At 38.9% G+C, this 17782-nt stretch overlaps 1 protein-coding gene across 1 annotated transcript in view; it reads left to right on the top strand.

Annotated features, from left to right (window-relative positions):
* The window catches only part of LOC123514289 (E3 ubiquitin-protein ligase MYCBP2-like), a 299710-nt gene that overhangs the window by 208436 nt on the left and 73492 nt on the right, over positions 1–17782 (top strand). The window contains 5 exon segments of the mRNA XM_045272098.1: positions 2132–2335; positions 2550–2776; positions 3886–3959; positions 3961–4039; positions 4232–4398. Coding sequence (XP_045128033.1) covers positions 2132–2335; positions 2550–2776; positions 3886–3959; positions 3961–4039; positions 4232–4398 — 751 coding nt within the window.

Here is a 17782-nt window from a genome sequence, read left to right as displayed (position 1 = left end):
ATGGAACAGTGCCAGTGGAGTGGAAAAGAGCTGAGGTGGTTCCCATATATAAGAGCGGAAGGAAGGAAGAACCTTTAAATTACAGACCGGTATCACTAACTAGTGTAATATGCAAGATGTGTGAAAAAGTAATAAAGAAGCAATGGATCGAGTTTCTTGAAGACAACAAAATATTATCAAATAGCCAATTTGGTTTTAGAAAAGGTCGGTCATGTGTGACAAATTTATTGAGTTTCTACTCTAGAATAGTTGATAAAGTACAAGAAAGAGAGGGATGGGTTGACTGTATTTATTTAGATCTAAAAAAGGCTTTTGATAAAGTGCCACATGAAAGATTACTATGGAAGTTAGAGGAGAAGGGTGGCTTAAAAGGAAGCACATTGAGATGGATGAAGAATTACTTAAGGGGGAGAGAAATAAGGACGATAGTTAAAGATATGAAGTCCAAGTGGAGAACAGTAGACAGCGGAGTGCCACCAATACTTTTTCTCGTATATATAAATGACATGCCAGAGGGAGTGAACAGCTACATAAATCTGTTTGCGGACGATGCGAAACTGTGCAGAGTCATTAAACAAAAAGAGGATTGTGAAATACTACAGGAAGACTTAAACAAGATCTGGAAATGGAGCAAAAAATGGGAGATGGAATTCAATGTGGACAAAAGCCATGTCATGGAAATGGGAAAAAGTGAAAGACGACCAGTGGGAATCTATAAGATGGGAGATGGAGTAGAACTAGAAAAAGTAAAAAAGGAAAAGGACTTGGGAGTGACAATGGAAGAAAATAATCAACCGGTTAGCCATATTGATAGAATTTTCAGAGAGACGTATAATTTGCTAAGGAATATTGGAGTAGCATTTCACTATATGGACAAGGAAATGATGAAGAAATTGATAAGTACTAAAATAAGACCTAGATTGGAATATGCAGGAGTTGTGTGGACTCCCCATAAAAGAAACACATAAGAAAATTAGAGACTACAAAAATGGCTACAAGAATGGTTCCAGAATTTAAAGGGATGGCATATGAGGAGAGACTAAAGGCAATGGATCTACCAACCTTGGAGCAGAGAAGAGAGAGAGGGGATCTGATACAAGTTTATAAATTGATTAATGGAATGGATGAAGTGGATAATGAGAAACTGATCCTGAGAGAAGAATATGACTTTAGAAGCACAAGATCGCATAGTAAGAAACTAAGGAAGGACGATGTCTGAGAGATGTTAAAAATTTAGTTTCCCAAAGATGTGTTGAGACTTGGAACAGTTTGAGTGAGGAAGTGGTATCAGCAAAGAGTGTACATAGTTTTAAAGAAAAATTGGATAAGTGTAGATATGGAGATGGGACCACACGAGCATAAAGCCCAGGCCCTGTAAAACTACAACTAGGTAAATACAACTAGGTAAATACACACATACACACACACATTTTCTAATCTCTCTCTCTCTCTCTCTCTCTCTCTCTCTCTCTCTCTCTCTCTCTCTCTCTCTCTCTCTCTCTCTCTCTCTCTCTCTCTCTCTCTCTCTCTCTCTCTCTCTCTCTCTCTCTCTCTCGAAGATTCCTACATGTGTGTGAAAAAATTAGCAAATGTATCTCTCTCTCTCTCTCTCTCTCTCTCTCTCTCTCTCTCTCTCTCTCTCTCTCTCTCTCTCTCTCTCTCTCTCTCTCTCTCTCTCTCTTCTCCCCGAAGAGAACTCCTCTTGAAGGCGATATCGTGACTAAAAAATAGCAGCATAATACACAAAGATGACAAGTATGACAAGCTGAGAGTTTGCACTAATATATCATACAGGCGGGCTTTTTTAACATCCGGCGCAAAGGGGTTAAAAACCAGATGGAGATGCCACCTGCACATATAATAAGAATGTGTCATACTTCTGAAGTGAAGTAAGTTTTGGAATGTGTAGAGAAGAGTCAGTGGAGATTCTTGTAATTTGGCATCTTCCTTAAGTTCTAAGAAATTGACATCAGAGTTATGTCATCATTGTCTTTGTCAAAGGTTCCTTATATCTTTATATTTATTGGCCTTACTCACTTCATGGCAGCTTACCAGGATGCTCAGTCTTTTGCAGGAGATGGAGCGCATGAGGAGCACTGATCATTGACTATCTTTCTCATGTTGCCCACAGAAGCCTCACACCAGGAGTCACCAGCGTCAGACAGCGAGGTGCCCCGTGGCCGGCCCTTCCATCGCTCCATATCAGTTAATGTGGGCACCTCTGGTCAGGATTGGACTTCTGCTGCCGCCTCAGCCTCTGCCTCCCACCATGAGCAGGACCAGAAGGCTGTTGTTGTGTTGAGGAAACGGAACAACAGTAGTGGTGAGAATGCAGGTGTGAAGCCAAGTAGGATTAATCGAATACCTGTCTTTAGGTCAATGTGTTCTTTGAATGGTAAGAGCTCAGTGTCAAGAGTTAAGTATGAAGTAACATTCACAATATTCATTACATCATCTATCAGAACATCCTACATGATAACCTGTAGAATTAGTACAACAGCACCACTACGAAGACTGTCTTAGTGATGATCCTCCTATCCTGTCCCCAGCAGATGGAGGAAGCTCACTATTGGTACATCCCTCTGCTGCCCTTGAGCGACTGGCCACCTCCATTGAGCGTGGGGGTGGCCCTGGTGGTGATCCAGGAGGGAGAGCACGCCAGGTCATCATCCGACCCATCATGGCCTTCATCTTCCAGAACCATGACCTGGAGACGCTGGCCTTTGCAATGAGACATGCAACCCGCAAGGCAGCAGCGCGTGTGTATGCAATGCAGGTGAGTGTCCAGGCAAGGCTGAGGGTGTTCTCCTGTGCCGTTTTATTCTGCTTATTTATTTCATATTTCCCAAGCATTTTGATTTTAGGTCAAGATAATATTTAAAGTTTCTTAGAGTTCATGGAATAGACTAAAGTACACATGCAGCAAGACATGGGAGCTTCAATAAAAGGAGAGTTTGATGTGTATAAAAATTTAGTAGTAAAGAAACCTTAAAGTTAAGTGTCTGTTAGATAGTTTGCTGAATTCATTGAATAATACATATGTATTTTGTAATTGCTTAGATTCTCTCTTCTTATATTTTCAGTTATCACCCTAACATGTTGAGGAAAGTCCCTCAAGTACTAGAAATCATGTTTGTTGCTACATATGAATATCCATATGTAATACATAAGGTTATCTTCCCCATTCTTGCACCAAGTGACCTATATCTCTTTTAGAGATCATTCCATGGTTACCTCCTCCCCTGGCTTCCACCATCCACACATACCACTGTGGTAGCCATCTAGAATGGTCAGTCATTTTTCTTTGCTAGGACAGAAAACACTCATTCCTTCCACTACCTTGGCTAAGTTTCTTTTGCCCGTTTTTTGCTTCTTTTCCTTCCTTGGCAGGTGCCATGTCTAATAGGAAGTGTTACAAGTGTAGCAGGTACCTGCCCAGGGAAGAATTAGATCTACTTCCCTTTGTCAGACTCAGAAGCCTTGAACATACGAATCCAGCAGGAATCAGAGGGACTGAGATTAACTGCTGCTGCTTCTCCTCTGAGCCTCCGAACAATTTGGATGACTACCACTAGTGGCTAGCCTCTGTGCATGTGCATGGTGGTAGCTAAGGGAGGAGTAAACCATAGAAAGGTCTCTAGATGAAGTGTAGGTCATTTTTCTGTTCTGAGATGGGGAAGATAGGCATATGAAATTACATATGGGTAAATATATTCATAAAAAGGGTTTTACTTTTAAAAAACATTCCTAGTTTCAATTCTGTTCTTAGCAGAGAACAGCCTGATTGCTCATCATTCATGGGATCCAGCCATCCTCATGTGCAGTTTTAATACTGTAGGCTGAAAACTTTCTTATACTTCAAATACATGTATACATTCTCCTCAGGCACTGAACTGGCTGCTGCGAAGTGTGACCCAGCCTACCTGTCTGCATGACCTGCTGTGGTGCTTTGTGGCAGCAAGAGAATGGAATGCAGCATAGGAGGAATCAACAGGACCAGCAACATGTTCACCATCAGAGAGAGAAGGCACATGATCTGGTGAGCTGGGAGGGAAGTAAGGGGGACTTAGCAAGAGATGGGATGGAGAGAGACAAAGACAGTGAAAGAAAAAATACTAATCATTTCATTAACTAAAATAAAAGAAAAATCCTCATTGATAGAACCTGAGTAGAAATAGTTTGATTGATATGAGCCTCCTTCATTTCCTTCATTTCCCTTCTGGTGACTCAGCAGCAGGAGGGAGAGATGGTGGTGTTGGAACACCCATTGAGTGACGTCACACTGGCAGGCGATGCTGTCCACCCCCTGCCCCAGATCTTCCACCAGCTGCTACAGACAGTGGCTGACCTCATGATGTTGCTGCCTCCTGGATCACCCCTCCAGATGATGGCTGTCAGGTGAGCCAGGCAATGTTGCACACACACACACACACACACACACACACACACACACACACACACACATCTTAGCTACCACACTTGTAGACCAGTGTCACTTACAAGTGTGGTAGCTAAGATGTGTGAGAGGGTGGTGAAGAATAGATGGACAGACTTCTTGGAGAAAAATGACATACTTTGTGAGTGTCAATTTGGTTTTAGAAAAGGGCGTTCATGCACGACAAACCTGATATGTTACTATTCGAGGGTGATAGATGTAATACAGGAAAGAGATGGTTGGGCTGATGGAATATATCTGGATTTAAAAAAGGCCTTTGATAAGGTACCACACCGGAGACTGATCTGGAAACTTGAAATGGTAGGAGGAGTGCATGGCAGTTTACTAAAATGGATGGAAGACTTTTTGGTAGGAAGAGAAATGAGAACAATAATTAAGGACAGACCATCAGAATGGGGCTTGGTGGAGAGTGGAGTTCCACAGGGATCAGTGTTGGCACCAGTAATGTTCGCGGTCTACATAAATGACATGGTGGATGGGGTGTCCAGTTATGTGAGCCTATTTGCAGACGATGCAAAATTGTTAAGAAAAGTGAGATGTGACAAAGATTGCGAACTACTCCAGGAAGACTTGGACAGAATATGGAAATGGAGCTGTACATGGCAAATGGAGTTCAACACGACAAAATGCAAGAAAATAGAGTTTGGCAAGAGTGAAAGAAGAATCAGGAGTATGTACAAGATAGGAAATGAAGACATAAAACCAGTCATGAAGAAAAGACCTTGGGGTGACAATTACCAATGACCTATCGCCAGAGAGACATATAAACAAAATAATTGAGAAGTATTGAACTTATTGAGGAACATAAGAGTGGCGTCAGATATTTAGATGAAGAAATGATGAAGAAAATAATTACTGCAATGATAAGACCGAGGCTTGAATATGCAACAATACAGTGGGCTCCGAACTTAAAGAAACACATAAGGAAACTAGAGAAAGTACAGAGGGCTGCAACAAAATGGTGCCTGACTTAAGAGATTTGACTTATGAAGACAGACTGAAAAGAATGCAACTTCCGACCCTGGAAAACAGAAGAGAAAGGGGAGACCTGATAGCAATATACAGAGTGATGATTGGCATGGAAAAATGGATAGGGAAGATCTGTGTATGTGGAATGAAAGAATGTCGAGAGGGCATGGGAAAAACTAAAATGGCCACTTATAGGAGAGATGTGAAAAATATAGCTTCCCTCATAGAAGGGTGGAAGCATGGAATAGTTTAGACGTGGAAGTGGTCAACGCAAGGAATATTCATGATTTTAAGAAAAGCTGGACATTAATAGATATGGAGACGGGACAACACGAGCATAGCTCTTTTCCCGTATGTTACAATTAGGTAAATACAATTAGGTAAATACACACACACACACACACACACACACACACACACACACACACACACACACACACACACACACACACACACACACACAATAGACATATACAGTCAATCAGAGAAAAGAGTGAAATAGGATTGATTAGGATGAGAAATGAGAGATAAATGAGAAAGGAGATGAAGTCATGAGAATAAAAAATGAAATGGAGAGAAAGAGTGTAGTTTTAAAGAAAGATTGATAAGTGAGATATGGAGAGACAACACAGAAAAGAGAGAAAAAACAAAAGGTAAATACAATAGGTAAACACACACACACAAACATGACATGTACAGAGAGGAGGAGAGGAGATAAAATGAAATAAGTGAGATCACATAAAAGGAATGAATAAGAGAGAGAGATGGAAAAAGAATGAAATGATGGAAAAAAATGCTGAGTGAAAAAATATAGAAATATTGTTTAAGAAAACTGACTGAAGATACTATGGAAAAGGATTTCTCGGGTTTCCGGGATAAAGAGGTAATATGAAAAAGCTTATTAATGTAGAAAGAGAATTAAGATATATGAAGGAGGTGATGTCCAGTCTCATGGACAAACAAGACCAACTGCAAACGGAAAACACAGCCCTGAAATTGAGAGTAGCTGATTATGAAAAAGTCAGTGGAATAAACCAGGAATTAAAAGAGGAGATTCTAGAAATAAGGAAGCAAAATGACACTCTAAAATCCACATGCCAGAATTATGAAAGCTCTTTAAAGAGCTTGCAGGATAAAGTATAGGACGGGATTACAGACAGGGCAGAAGGTGGTCTAGGTGATAACAAATTGAAAGAACTAAGAAATGAATGGAAACAGGAGCAAGAAGAAGAAAAAGTAAAATTTTCAGAAGTGGTAAGGAGACAAATTCAGGAGAACACAAAAGTCGCTGTAATAGAAGTTATCAAGGAAAAGAAAAATATGGTGCAGGATGCATTGGACAAGAAAAAAACCTTCGTGATTTATGGGATGAGGGGAAAAGAAAAACCCAAATGAATTCACAAGAGAATGTGAAGAAAGGGAAATGGCCAAATTATCAAAAGAGTACAAGACAGCACACAAGAATTTGACCAGGAGGTGGAGGAATTGATTAGGCTGGGAAAGTACACTGAAGGGGGTAAGAAACCAATGAAGGTGAAAAAGAGATCTCAAGTGGCCGTAGAGGAAATTATGGGTAGTAAAGGAAAGCTGGCCAATGATGTCGATCACAAAGAAATATGGATAAATAGAGACATGAACTTAGAGGAAAGGGAAAAGAAGAAAGCGCTAAGAAGTGAAGCTAAGGAAAAAAACGAGAAAAGGACAGAGATAGAGAAGAAGAATTTTTACTGGAGGGTTCTGAATATGAGACTAAAGAAGTGCTACCTAAGGAAAAAAGAGGAGGTCGTGGAGGAGGCAATAAATTATGCTAACATAGATGGGATGTTATCAAGCATGTTGGAAGTTCGGGATTATTTGAAAGAGAAAAAGCCAGATCTAATGTGCATCGTTGAAACAAAACTGAAAAAAGAGATCCATGTCCACTTTAAAGAGGAGGGCTATAATACCTGGAGGAGGGACAGAAAGGATAAAGGGGGAGGAGGAGTGCTAATAATGGTTCATGATAATATATGTGTGGAGGATGTGCAATATGGTGAGGACAAAGTGGAAGTATTGGGAGTAACAATCAGAAGATTTGAAGAAAAGAAAAATTATAGTTACTTATGTTCCACCAAAGACTAATACATGGGGATCAGAAGAGCATAAAGATATGCGAAGAGAGGTGATAAAGTGCCTAGATAACATAAGAAGAAATAGAATAGTCTTAGTTGGAGACTTCAACTGTAAAAAAATTAACTGGAGAGAGATGGAAGTAATGGATAATGCTGGGCAGTGGAGTGAGAAAGTGTTACAGTTGACTATGGTTAATACAATGGACCAGTGGGTGGAGGAGTCAACAAGGTACAGGGGGGAAGAGGAACCATCGTTGCTTGACCTAGTTTTCACAAAGAAACCAGATTCCCCTCCAGTCATACAATACCTTAGTCCAATGAAGAAAAGTGATCATGTGACATTAAAGGTGCAAATGCAGGAGGATGATGAGATAAGTTACAGAGAGGACTACAAATGAGAGAGATTAAATTATGCAAGAGCAGATTTTGAAAAGTTAAGGAGTTATTATACTGATATTGAGTGGAGTAATATTATGTGCAGGAATACTGTACAATAGAAATATGACATTCTTACAGAAATACAATGAAGGAGTAAAAAAGTTTGTTCCTATTTATAGAGTTCAGAAAAAAATACATGCTTGGTACAATGCTAGATGTAAACAAGCATAAAAGTAAAAGGATAAAGCGTGGAAGAAACTCTTAAAGCAGAGAAATTACTATAATAGTTAGCAGTATAAAGATAAAAGATATGAATATATTAGAGTAAGGAGAGAGGAAGAAAGAAAGTTTGAGAAGGATGTAGTGGATAAAAGCAAGGATGAACCCCAACTTTTCTACAAGTTTATAAACGACAAAACAAAGAATAAGGAAACAATTGAAAAAATAATTAAAGAAGGAAAGACATACCAAACAGAGAAGGAAATGTGTGAAATAATAAATGAGAGCTTCAAAACGATATTCACTACAGATGATTTCACAGAACCTAATAGGACATTGGATTGCCAAGGATTACAGGAGATTGCAGTGCACAAACAGGATATTGGAATATTACTGGATAAGTTGGATGACAGAAAAGTAATGGGGCCAGATGGTGTATCAGGCTGGGTGTTAAAAGAATGTAAAGAACAATTACTGGATCCAATTTGGGAAATAATTAAAAGTTCAATAAATGAAGGGAAAGTTCCGATAGGGTGGAAGAGAGCCAACATAATACCGATATTTAAAGGAGGAAAGGCAACTGAACCACTAAACTACAGACCAGTGTCACTTACAAGTGTCATAGGGAAGTTATGTGAAATAATTATCAAAGAAAAATGGGTTAGATTTCTAAAAGAGGAGCAAGCCATATCGAACAGACAATTTGGGTTCAGGACAGGGTGATCATGTGTATCAAACTTGTTAAGCTTCTACGCAAGAGTTATTGCAGGACTTGAAAACAGAAATGGATGGGTAGACACAGTATACCTGGACATTAAAAAGGTTTTTGATAAAGTCCCACACAGAAGACTTCTTTGGAAACTAGAATACATAGGAGGACTGCGTGGAACCTTGCTCGAATGGACAAGAGATTATTTGAAGGATAGGGAAATGAGAACTGTGATTAGAGATACATACTCATCTTGGGGTAAAGTACTAGCAGAATGCCACAAGGGTCAGTGTTAGCCCCCATTATGTTTCAAATTTATATAAACGACATTCACATTAGGATAAACAGTTATATAAATTTATTCGCTGATGATGCAAAGTTGCTAAGAGTTATCAAATCCAGAGAGGACTGTCTGCTGTTGCAGAAAGATTTAAACAAGATCTATGAATGGAGCAAGAAGTGGAAATTGGAGTTTAATGCCAAGAAATGTCACATAATGGAACTAGGAAAGAGTAAGAGAAAACCAGCATGGAATTATTTGATGGTGGAGGAGCAAATAATGAAGACTAAATAGGAAAAAGACCTTGGAGTGATCATACAAGAAAATCTGAGCCCTGATAAGCACATAAGCAAGATATTTGGACTATCATATAAGATGTTGACTAATATAAGAGTGGCATTTCATTACATGGATAAAGATATGATGAAAAAAATCATCACAATCATGATACAGCCAAGGCTGGAATATGCAGCAGTGGTATGGTCTCCGAGCTCTTAAAAAGGATATAAGAAAATTGGAAAGGATATAGAAAATTGCTACTAAGATGGTGCCGGAATTAAAGGACCTCACATATGAAGAACAACTGAAGGAAATGGGACTGCCAACCTTACAAGATAGAAGAGAATGTGGGGACCTAATAACAGTGTATAAGATAGTAAATGATATTGAAAAAATAGACAAAGAAGACCTGGTGCTGTTAACAGAAGATGGAAGAACAAGAGGACATGACAAGAAGGTCAGTATGAGGCAGTGTGTGAAGGATATTGGAAAATACAGTTTTCCACACAGAACGGTGGAAAAATGGAATGTATTGGATAATGGAATTGTTACAGCATATAGTGTGCATAACTTTAGAGAAAAACTAGATAAATAGAGATATGAAGACAGGACATTATGAGTCCCGCTCGAACCCTGTACAATACAACTAGGTAGATACACACACACACACACACACACACAAATTGGATAAGTGTAGATATGGAGACGGGGTCACACGAGCATAAAACCCAGGCCCTGTAAAACTACAACTAGGTAAATACAACTAGGTAAATACACACACACACACACACACACACACACACACACACAGGCATTAGAAAGTAAGTTTCTAAGCATTAGTTCCATAGAAGAAAAACTGGATAGAGTCTTAGTGGAAAACGAGTCCTTCAAAAAAGAAATCTATTTGTTAACGATAGAGAACAAAGAGTTGTTGAGGGAAAAAGTTGAAATGGAGAAAGAAAACAAACAGCTAAGGAAACAATGTGACGAGATGAAGGCTAAACTCCTCGAAATAGAGAAGAAAATATCTGAAGGGGACCTGGGGAAAGGAGGAATGCCTTAACCTAATAGATGCTAAGATGAAAGAAGTGAAGCAAGAACACAAGGAAGTACAAAAGTCCTTTAGGGAGATAGTGAAAAAGCAGGAAGAAGAAAATAAAGTGATTACACAGTGAAATGGTAAAGGCATTAAAGGAAAATTAGTATGTAGTGAGAGATATTGCTGAAAAAAAAAATGCGTGATCATAACAGGATTGAGGGAGGAAACTAACAGGAACTGGCAAGATAGGAGAGATAAGGAAAATGACAGGATTAAGTCTTTACTGAATAAGATCTCAGAAGAGGAAGAGTGCCTATATGCTGAGGTAGAAGAAAGTGTTAGACTAGGAGCTTTTGTGGAAGGCAAAAGTAGACCATTGAAATTGAAATTAAAGTCTCAGGTGGCAGCTGAGGCCTTGCTGAGGAGGACTTGGAAACTTAAGGACTCTGAGGAGACCAAAACAATTTACATAAGAAGAAATATGTCACAGGACGAACGGATGAAAATTAAAGAGCTTGTAACTGAGGTGAGGGAGAGGAATGACGTAAGAACCGAGGAAGAAAAGACTAAGTTTTTTTGGAGGATGAGAAATGGGAGGCTGAATAAGTGGTGGATAAAACAGACGGAATAGACATTACACTGACAGTAACATCGAAGAAAAAGACTAGGAATGGAATTCAAGTGATTTACACGAATATAGATGGATTTCTGTCTAAGAGGCTAGAATGTATGGATTACCTAAGAAACAATGAACCGGACATAATATGTGTGGTGGAAACAAAGTTAAGGCCCGAAATAAAGTTAGATTGGTTTGATGTCAAACATTACAGAGTATGGAGAAATGATAGAAAAAATAAAGGAGGTGGTGGTATAATGGTTCTTACTAAGGAAGATCTGATAGTGAAGGAGGTGAACTATAGTAAGGGAAATGAGGAAGTGATAAGTATGCTTATAACGGATGGTAAGAGAGACATAAATATTATAACAGTATACATACCACCCAGAACCAGTGCTTGAGAATATGAACAGTATCAAATGGTGATGAGAAATGCTCTGGACAGAATGAAGCAGGAACTCACCAGAAAGGACAGAGTGATGATAGTCGGGGACTTTAATTGTAAAGAAATAGTGTGGGAAGACTACGAAGTGGTGACGGTGGAGAGTGGGCAGAGGAATTGTTAAACGTAGCAACAAATAACTTGATGACATAGTGGGTGAGATCACCAACAAGGTGCAGGGGACAAGATGTTGCAGCAAGGTTGGATTTGGTATTTACCAGGGGCATCTCCCTAAAAGAAGAAATTGAGCATGAATGTCTCTTGGGGAAAAGCGACCATGATGTCCTAAACTTTAAGCTGGATACGGAAATAAGCACAGATAGGATTGTGGAAAACAGGGAAGAAAAATTAAATTACACTAGAGCAAATTATAACCATATGAGGGAGTTTTTTAATGAAATTGACTGGACTGTGGTATACCAGGAAGAGATATGCAATTGAAATACGATAAATTTATGGATTTATATAACTCTGCTGGGAAGAGGTTTGTGCCATATCACAGAAAGAGGACTTTAAATAATAAACAGTGGTTTAATAGAAATTGTGAAGAAGCAAAAATGAACTAAGAAAAGGCATGGAAGAAACTTAAGAAAAACAGTGATGTATTATCAAGAGAAGTCTACAAAACAGCAAGGAATAGATATGTTGAAGTAAGGAGAACAGCACAAAAGGAATATGAATAGAGAGTGATGGAAAACTGTGATAGTGACCCAAAAATGTTTTACAAATTCATAAATGGAAAACTAAATAAAAGGGAGGCAATAGAAAAGGTAAAAAATGGGGAAGAAGTATATGAGGATGCTAGAGATATAGCTGAAATTTTGAACGACAACTTTTGCAAAGTGTTTACAAAGGAGGAGTATTTTATAAGAAAAGGGCCAACGGAGATAAAGCAAATGCAGGACATCATGGTTACTAAAGAAGATGTAAGGAAAATTATAAGCAATTTGGATATTAATAAATCAATGGGGCCTGATGGCATATCTGGAAGGTTGCTAAAAGAATGTAAGGATCATTTGTTGAACCCTGTATTTGATATTGTGGAAACCTCCATACGAACAGGAATAGTCCCGAAAGAGTGGAAGAGAGCTGACATTGTGCCTATATATAAGAATGGTAGTAGAATGGAACCGTTAAATTATAGACCAGTATCGTTGACTAGTATATTGTGCAAGGTATGTGAAGAAGTAATTAAAGCTAAGTGGAGTGAGTATCTAGAAAGTGAAAACATTCTGAGTGAAAGGCAGTTTGGTTTCAGAAAAGGAAGATCATGCGTATCCAATTTATTATGTTTTTATTCAAGAGTGACTGACATACTACAACATAGAGAGGGATAGGTGGATGCTATCTACCTGGACTTGAGAAAGGCCTTTGATAAAGTGCCACACAATAGACTGATGTAGAAACTAAAGAAAATTTGAGGAGTAAATGATAAATTAGCAAAATGGATGAAAAATTACTTAGTGGGAAGAGAAATGAGAACAGTGGTGAGAAGGAAGGAAGTCCGAGTGGAAGAAGGTAACCAGTGGAGTTCCACAAGGGTCAGTGCTTGGTCCCATCATGTTTTTTATTTATGTTAATGATATGCCAGTAGGAATTGACAGTTACATGAATATGTTTGCGGACGATACCAAAATTATGTGGAGAGTAAAGAATGTGGAAGATTGTAACAAGTTACAGGAAGATCTTGACAAAATATGAGTGGAGTAAAGAGTGACAGATAGAATTCAATATAAACAAGAGCCATGTTATGAAAATGGGAAGAAGTAGATACAGACCAAACAGGGATTACAGGCTGGGTGGTGAGAAGATTGAAGAGACCAATGAGGAGAAAGACTTAGGAGTAACCGTGCAAAACACTCTGTCACCGGAGAAACACATATAACATGCTCCAAAATATTGGCCTTGCATTCCACTACCTAGATGAAGGAATGATGAAGAAGATATTATGCACCTTAATAAGACCCCAGTTAGAATATGCAGCTTGCGTCTGGTCAACGCATATGAAGAAAAATGTGAAGAAGGTAGAAAGGGTACAGAGGCTGGCAACAAGGATGGTACCAGGACTCAGGGAGTTAGACTATGAGGAAAGACTGAGGAAGCTGACCACACTAGAAGAGAGAAAAACAAGAGGAGACATGATAACTATGTATAAATTGGTGAACAAGATTGACATACTGGACAGGGAATTGATAAAGGTGACTGCAAGTAATTACCTCCGAGGACATGGAAAAAAACTAATAAAGGACATCTGTCTAAATGACGTGAGAAAGTACAGTTTCCCGCATCGTAGTATTAATAAGTGGAATAAACTGAGCAGTGATGTTGACACGGTGTGTGTCAATCAGATGAAAGAGAGATATGACAGGAGTGGACAAGGAGACAGGACACAGAGAGCTTAGCTCGGGCCCTGTAATACAGAAATAGGTAAATACAAAGATGTGTTGAGACTTGGAACAGTTTGAGTGAGGAAGTGGTTTCAGCAAAGAGTGGCCAATGAAGTTGCTAGATCCAATTTTAGATTTAACAAGAACATCTATCAACACAGGACAGGTGCCAGTAGAATGGAAAAGGGCAAATGTAGTACCAGTCTACAAAAGTGGATGTCGCATGGAACCATTGAATTATAGACCTGTTTCTTTGACCAGCATTATGTGTAAGATATGTGAAGAAGTGATCAAAAGCAAGTGGTGTGAGTTCCTGGAAAACAAAGAAATACTAAGTGAGAAACAGTTTGGCTTTAGAAAAGGGAAATCGTGTGTATCAAATTTGCTGTTTCTACTCAAGAGTGGTCGATATTTTACAAGAGAGGGATGGATGGGTTGATTGTGTATACCTAGACCTAAAATAAAGCATTTGATAAAGTACCACATAACAGATTGATGTGGAAGTTAAGTAGTATTGGAGGAATAAGGAAATCTGACGGAGTGGATGAGAAATTATTTGACAGGTAGAGAAATGAGGACGGTAGTGAAGGGAGTGAAGTCAGAGTGGAGGAAGGTGACCAGTGGAGTTCCCCAAGGTTCCGTGCTTGGTCCCATCATGTTCCTGATCTATATAAATGACATGCCAGAGGGAGTGAGAAGTTATATGAATATGTTTGCAGATGATTATGAGGAGAGTGAGGAATATGCATGACTAATATACTGCAGAAGGACTTGGACAAAATATATGAATGGAGCAGGACATGGCAAATGGAATTCAATACCAACAAAAGCTGTGTAATGAGAATGTGTAGAAGTAAATATAGACCATATAAAGACTACCAGCTGGGGGGGAAGACTGTAATTGAAGTCAGTGAAGAAAAAGACTTGGGAATGACTGTACAGAGTAATCTGTCTCCAGAAAAGCACATTAATAGAATATTTGGAAAAACGTACAGCATACTCCAAAGTATAGGATGGGCATTTAATTACCTGGACGGGAACATAATAAAGAAGATATTGACCACCCTGATTAGGCCACAGTTGGAATATACATCAGTAATTTGGTCACCATACATGAAGAAACATGTCAAGAAACTGGAAAGAGTGCAGAGGTTAGCAACAAGAATGATACCAGACTTAAGGAGGTACCGTATGAGGAGAGGTTAAATAGGCTGGAATTAAGCATGTTGGAAGAAAGAAGAGGGGATATGATAACAATGTTCAAAATAGTACATGGAGTGGACATATTGGATAGAGAGAACCTGATCATGATGGCATTGAGTAATTACCTAAGAGGACACCCAAAGAAAATACTGAAGGACTCCTGCACGAACGACATCAAGAAGTATAGCTTCCCGTATCGGAGCATTGATGCATGGAACAAACTGAGCGTGGATGTGGTGTGTGCGGCGAGTGTCAGTCAAATGAGGGAAAAATTGGACAAGTGTGAACAAAGAGACAGGACATAGAGAGCTACGGCTCGGGCCCTGTATTCACAAATAGGTAAATACACACACACACACACACACACACACACACACACACACACAGGAAAAGGCAATGGGACCGGATGAATTCTCAGGCAGAATACTGAAAGAATGTAGGGAAGAACTAGCAAGTCCTATATACAACATCATAAAATGCTCAATAGAAAATGGAACAGTACCAGTAGAATGGAAAAGAGCTGAGGTGGTTCCCATATATAAGAGCGGAAGGAAGGAAGAACCTTTAAATTACGGACCGGTATCACTAACTAGTGTAATATACAAGATGTGTGAAAGAATAATAAAGAAAAAGTGGATCGAGTTCCTTGAAGACAGAAAATTAATATCAAATAGCCAATTTGGTTTTAGAAAAAGACAGTCATGTGTAACTTATTTATTGAGTTTCTATTATAAAATAGTTGATAGAGTACAAGAGAGAGAGGGATGGGTTGACTGTATTTATTTGGATTTAAAAAAGGCGTTTGACAAAGTGCCACATGCAAGATTACTATGGAAGTTAGAGGAGAAGGGTGACTTAAAAGGAAGCACATTGAGATGGATAAAAAATTATTTGAGGGAGAGAAAAATAAGGACGGTAGTTAAAGATATGAAGTCCAAGTGGAGAGCAGTAGAAAGCGGAGTGCCACAGGGGTCAGTATTGGCACCAATTTTTTTCCTCATTTATGTTAACGACATGCCAGAAGGAGTGAACAGCTACATAAACCTGTTTGCAGATGATACGAAACTGTGCAGAGTTATAAAGCAAAAAGAGGATTGTGAAATACTGCAAGAAGACCTAAATAAGATCTGGGAATGGAGTAAAAAGTGGGAAATGGAATTCAATGTGAACAAAAGCCATGTCATGGAAATGGGAAAGAGTGAAAGACGACCCGTGGGAATCTATAAGATGGGAGATGGAGTAGAACTGGAGAAAGTAAAAAAGGAAAAGGACTTAGGAGTGACGATGGAAGAAAATAATCAACCGGTAAGCCATATTGATAGAATTTTTAGAGAAACATATAATTTGCTAAGGAATGTTGGAGTAGCATTTCACTGCATGAACAAAGAAATAATGAAAAAATTGATAAGTACTCTAATAAGACCCAGATTGGAATATGCAGGAGTAGTGTGGACCCCTCATAAAAAGAAACACACAAGGAAGTTGGAGAGACTACAAAAAATGGCTACAAGAATGGTTCCAGAATTTGAAGGGATGACATATGAGGAGAGACTAAAGGCTATGGATCTACCAACCCTGGAACAAAGAAGGGAGAGAGGAAATCTGATACAAGTTTATAAATTGATCAATGGAATGGACCAAGTGGATAATGAGAAACTGATCCTGTGAGAAGAATATGACATTCGAAGTACAAGATCGCATAGTAAAAAGCTGAGAAAAGGAAGGTGTCTGAGAGATGTTAAAAAATATAGTTTCCCGCAAAGATGTATTGAGACGTGGAACAGTTTAAATGAAGAAGTAGTGTCTGCAACGAGTGTGCATACTTTTAAAGTAAGATTGGATAAGTGTAGATATGGAGACGGGGCCACACGAGCATAAAGCCCAGGCCCTGTAAAACTACAACTAGGTAAATACACACACACACGTTATATCGAACAGACAATTTAAGATCAGGACAGGACAGTCATGTGTGTTGGACTTATTAAGTTTCTACTCAAGAGTAATAGAAGGACTGGAGAGCAGAGATGAATGAGTGGACACAGTATACATGGATATAAAAAATAACTTTTGATAAAGTTCCTCATAGGAGACTACTTTGGAAGTTAGAGGACATAGGAGGACTGAGAGGAACTTTGTTAGATTTGATAAGGGATTATTTGAAGGACAGAGAGATGAGAACTCTGATCAGAGATACATACTCATCTTGGGCTAAAGTAACAAGTGGAGTGCCAAAAGGGTCAGTGTTAGCCCTTTTTATGTTCCATGTGTATGTAAATGACATACAAAATGGGGTTAACAGTTATATTAATTTGTTTGCTGATGATGCAAAATTGCTAAGAATAATCAAAACCCAAGAAGACTATTTGCTGCTGCAGGAAGATATAAACAAAATTTACAAGTGGAGTATGAAATTTTCAAGTCAGCAGACTCTATTAAGAAGGTTGGTGAGATTGTATCTTCCTTGCAAGCTAAAAGAACCACCTGAACTCGTGACTCTACAATGGATAAAATGGAAAGCCTTGTGGAAATGTGGTACATAAGTTTTGTATGTGATACAATGATGCGCCCTTTGTTTACATTCCACAAGTTGCCGGTTAGTGTCTTTCCCGTTTCACTCTCCCTCCCTTCATAAATTTAAGATCATCAGCATTATAAAGTTACGTACATAGATACATTAGTGTACATTAAAATGAC

This window comes from Portunus trituberculatus, chromosome 37, assembly GCF_017591435.1.
Source record: "Portunus trituberculatus isolate SZX2019 chromosome 37, ASM1759143v1, whole genome shotgun sequence".
Lineage (NCBI taxonomy): Eukaryota > Metazoa > Arthropoda > Malacostraca > Decapoda > Portunidae > Portunus > Portunus trituberculatus.
This window is presented reverse-complemented; position numbering and strand designations above follow the sequence as displayed.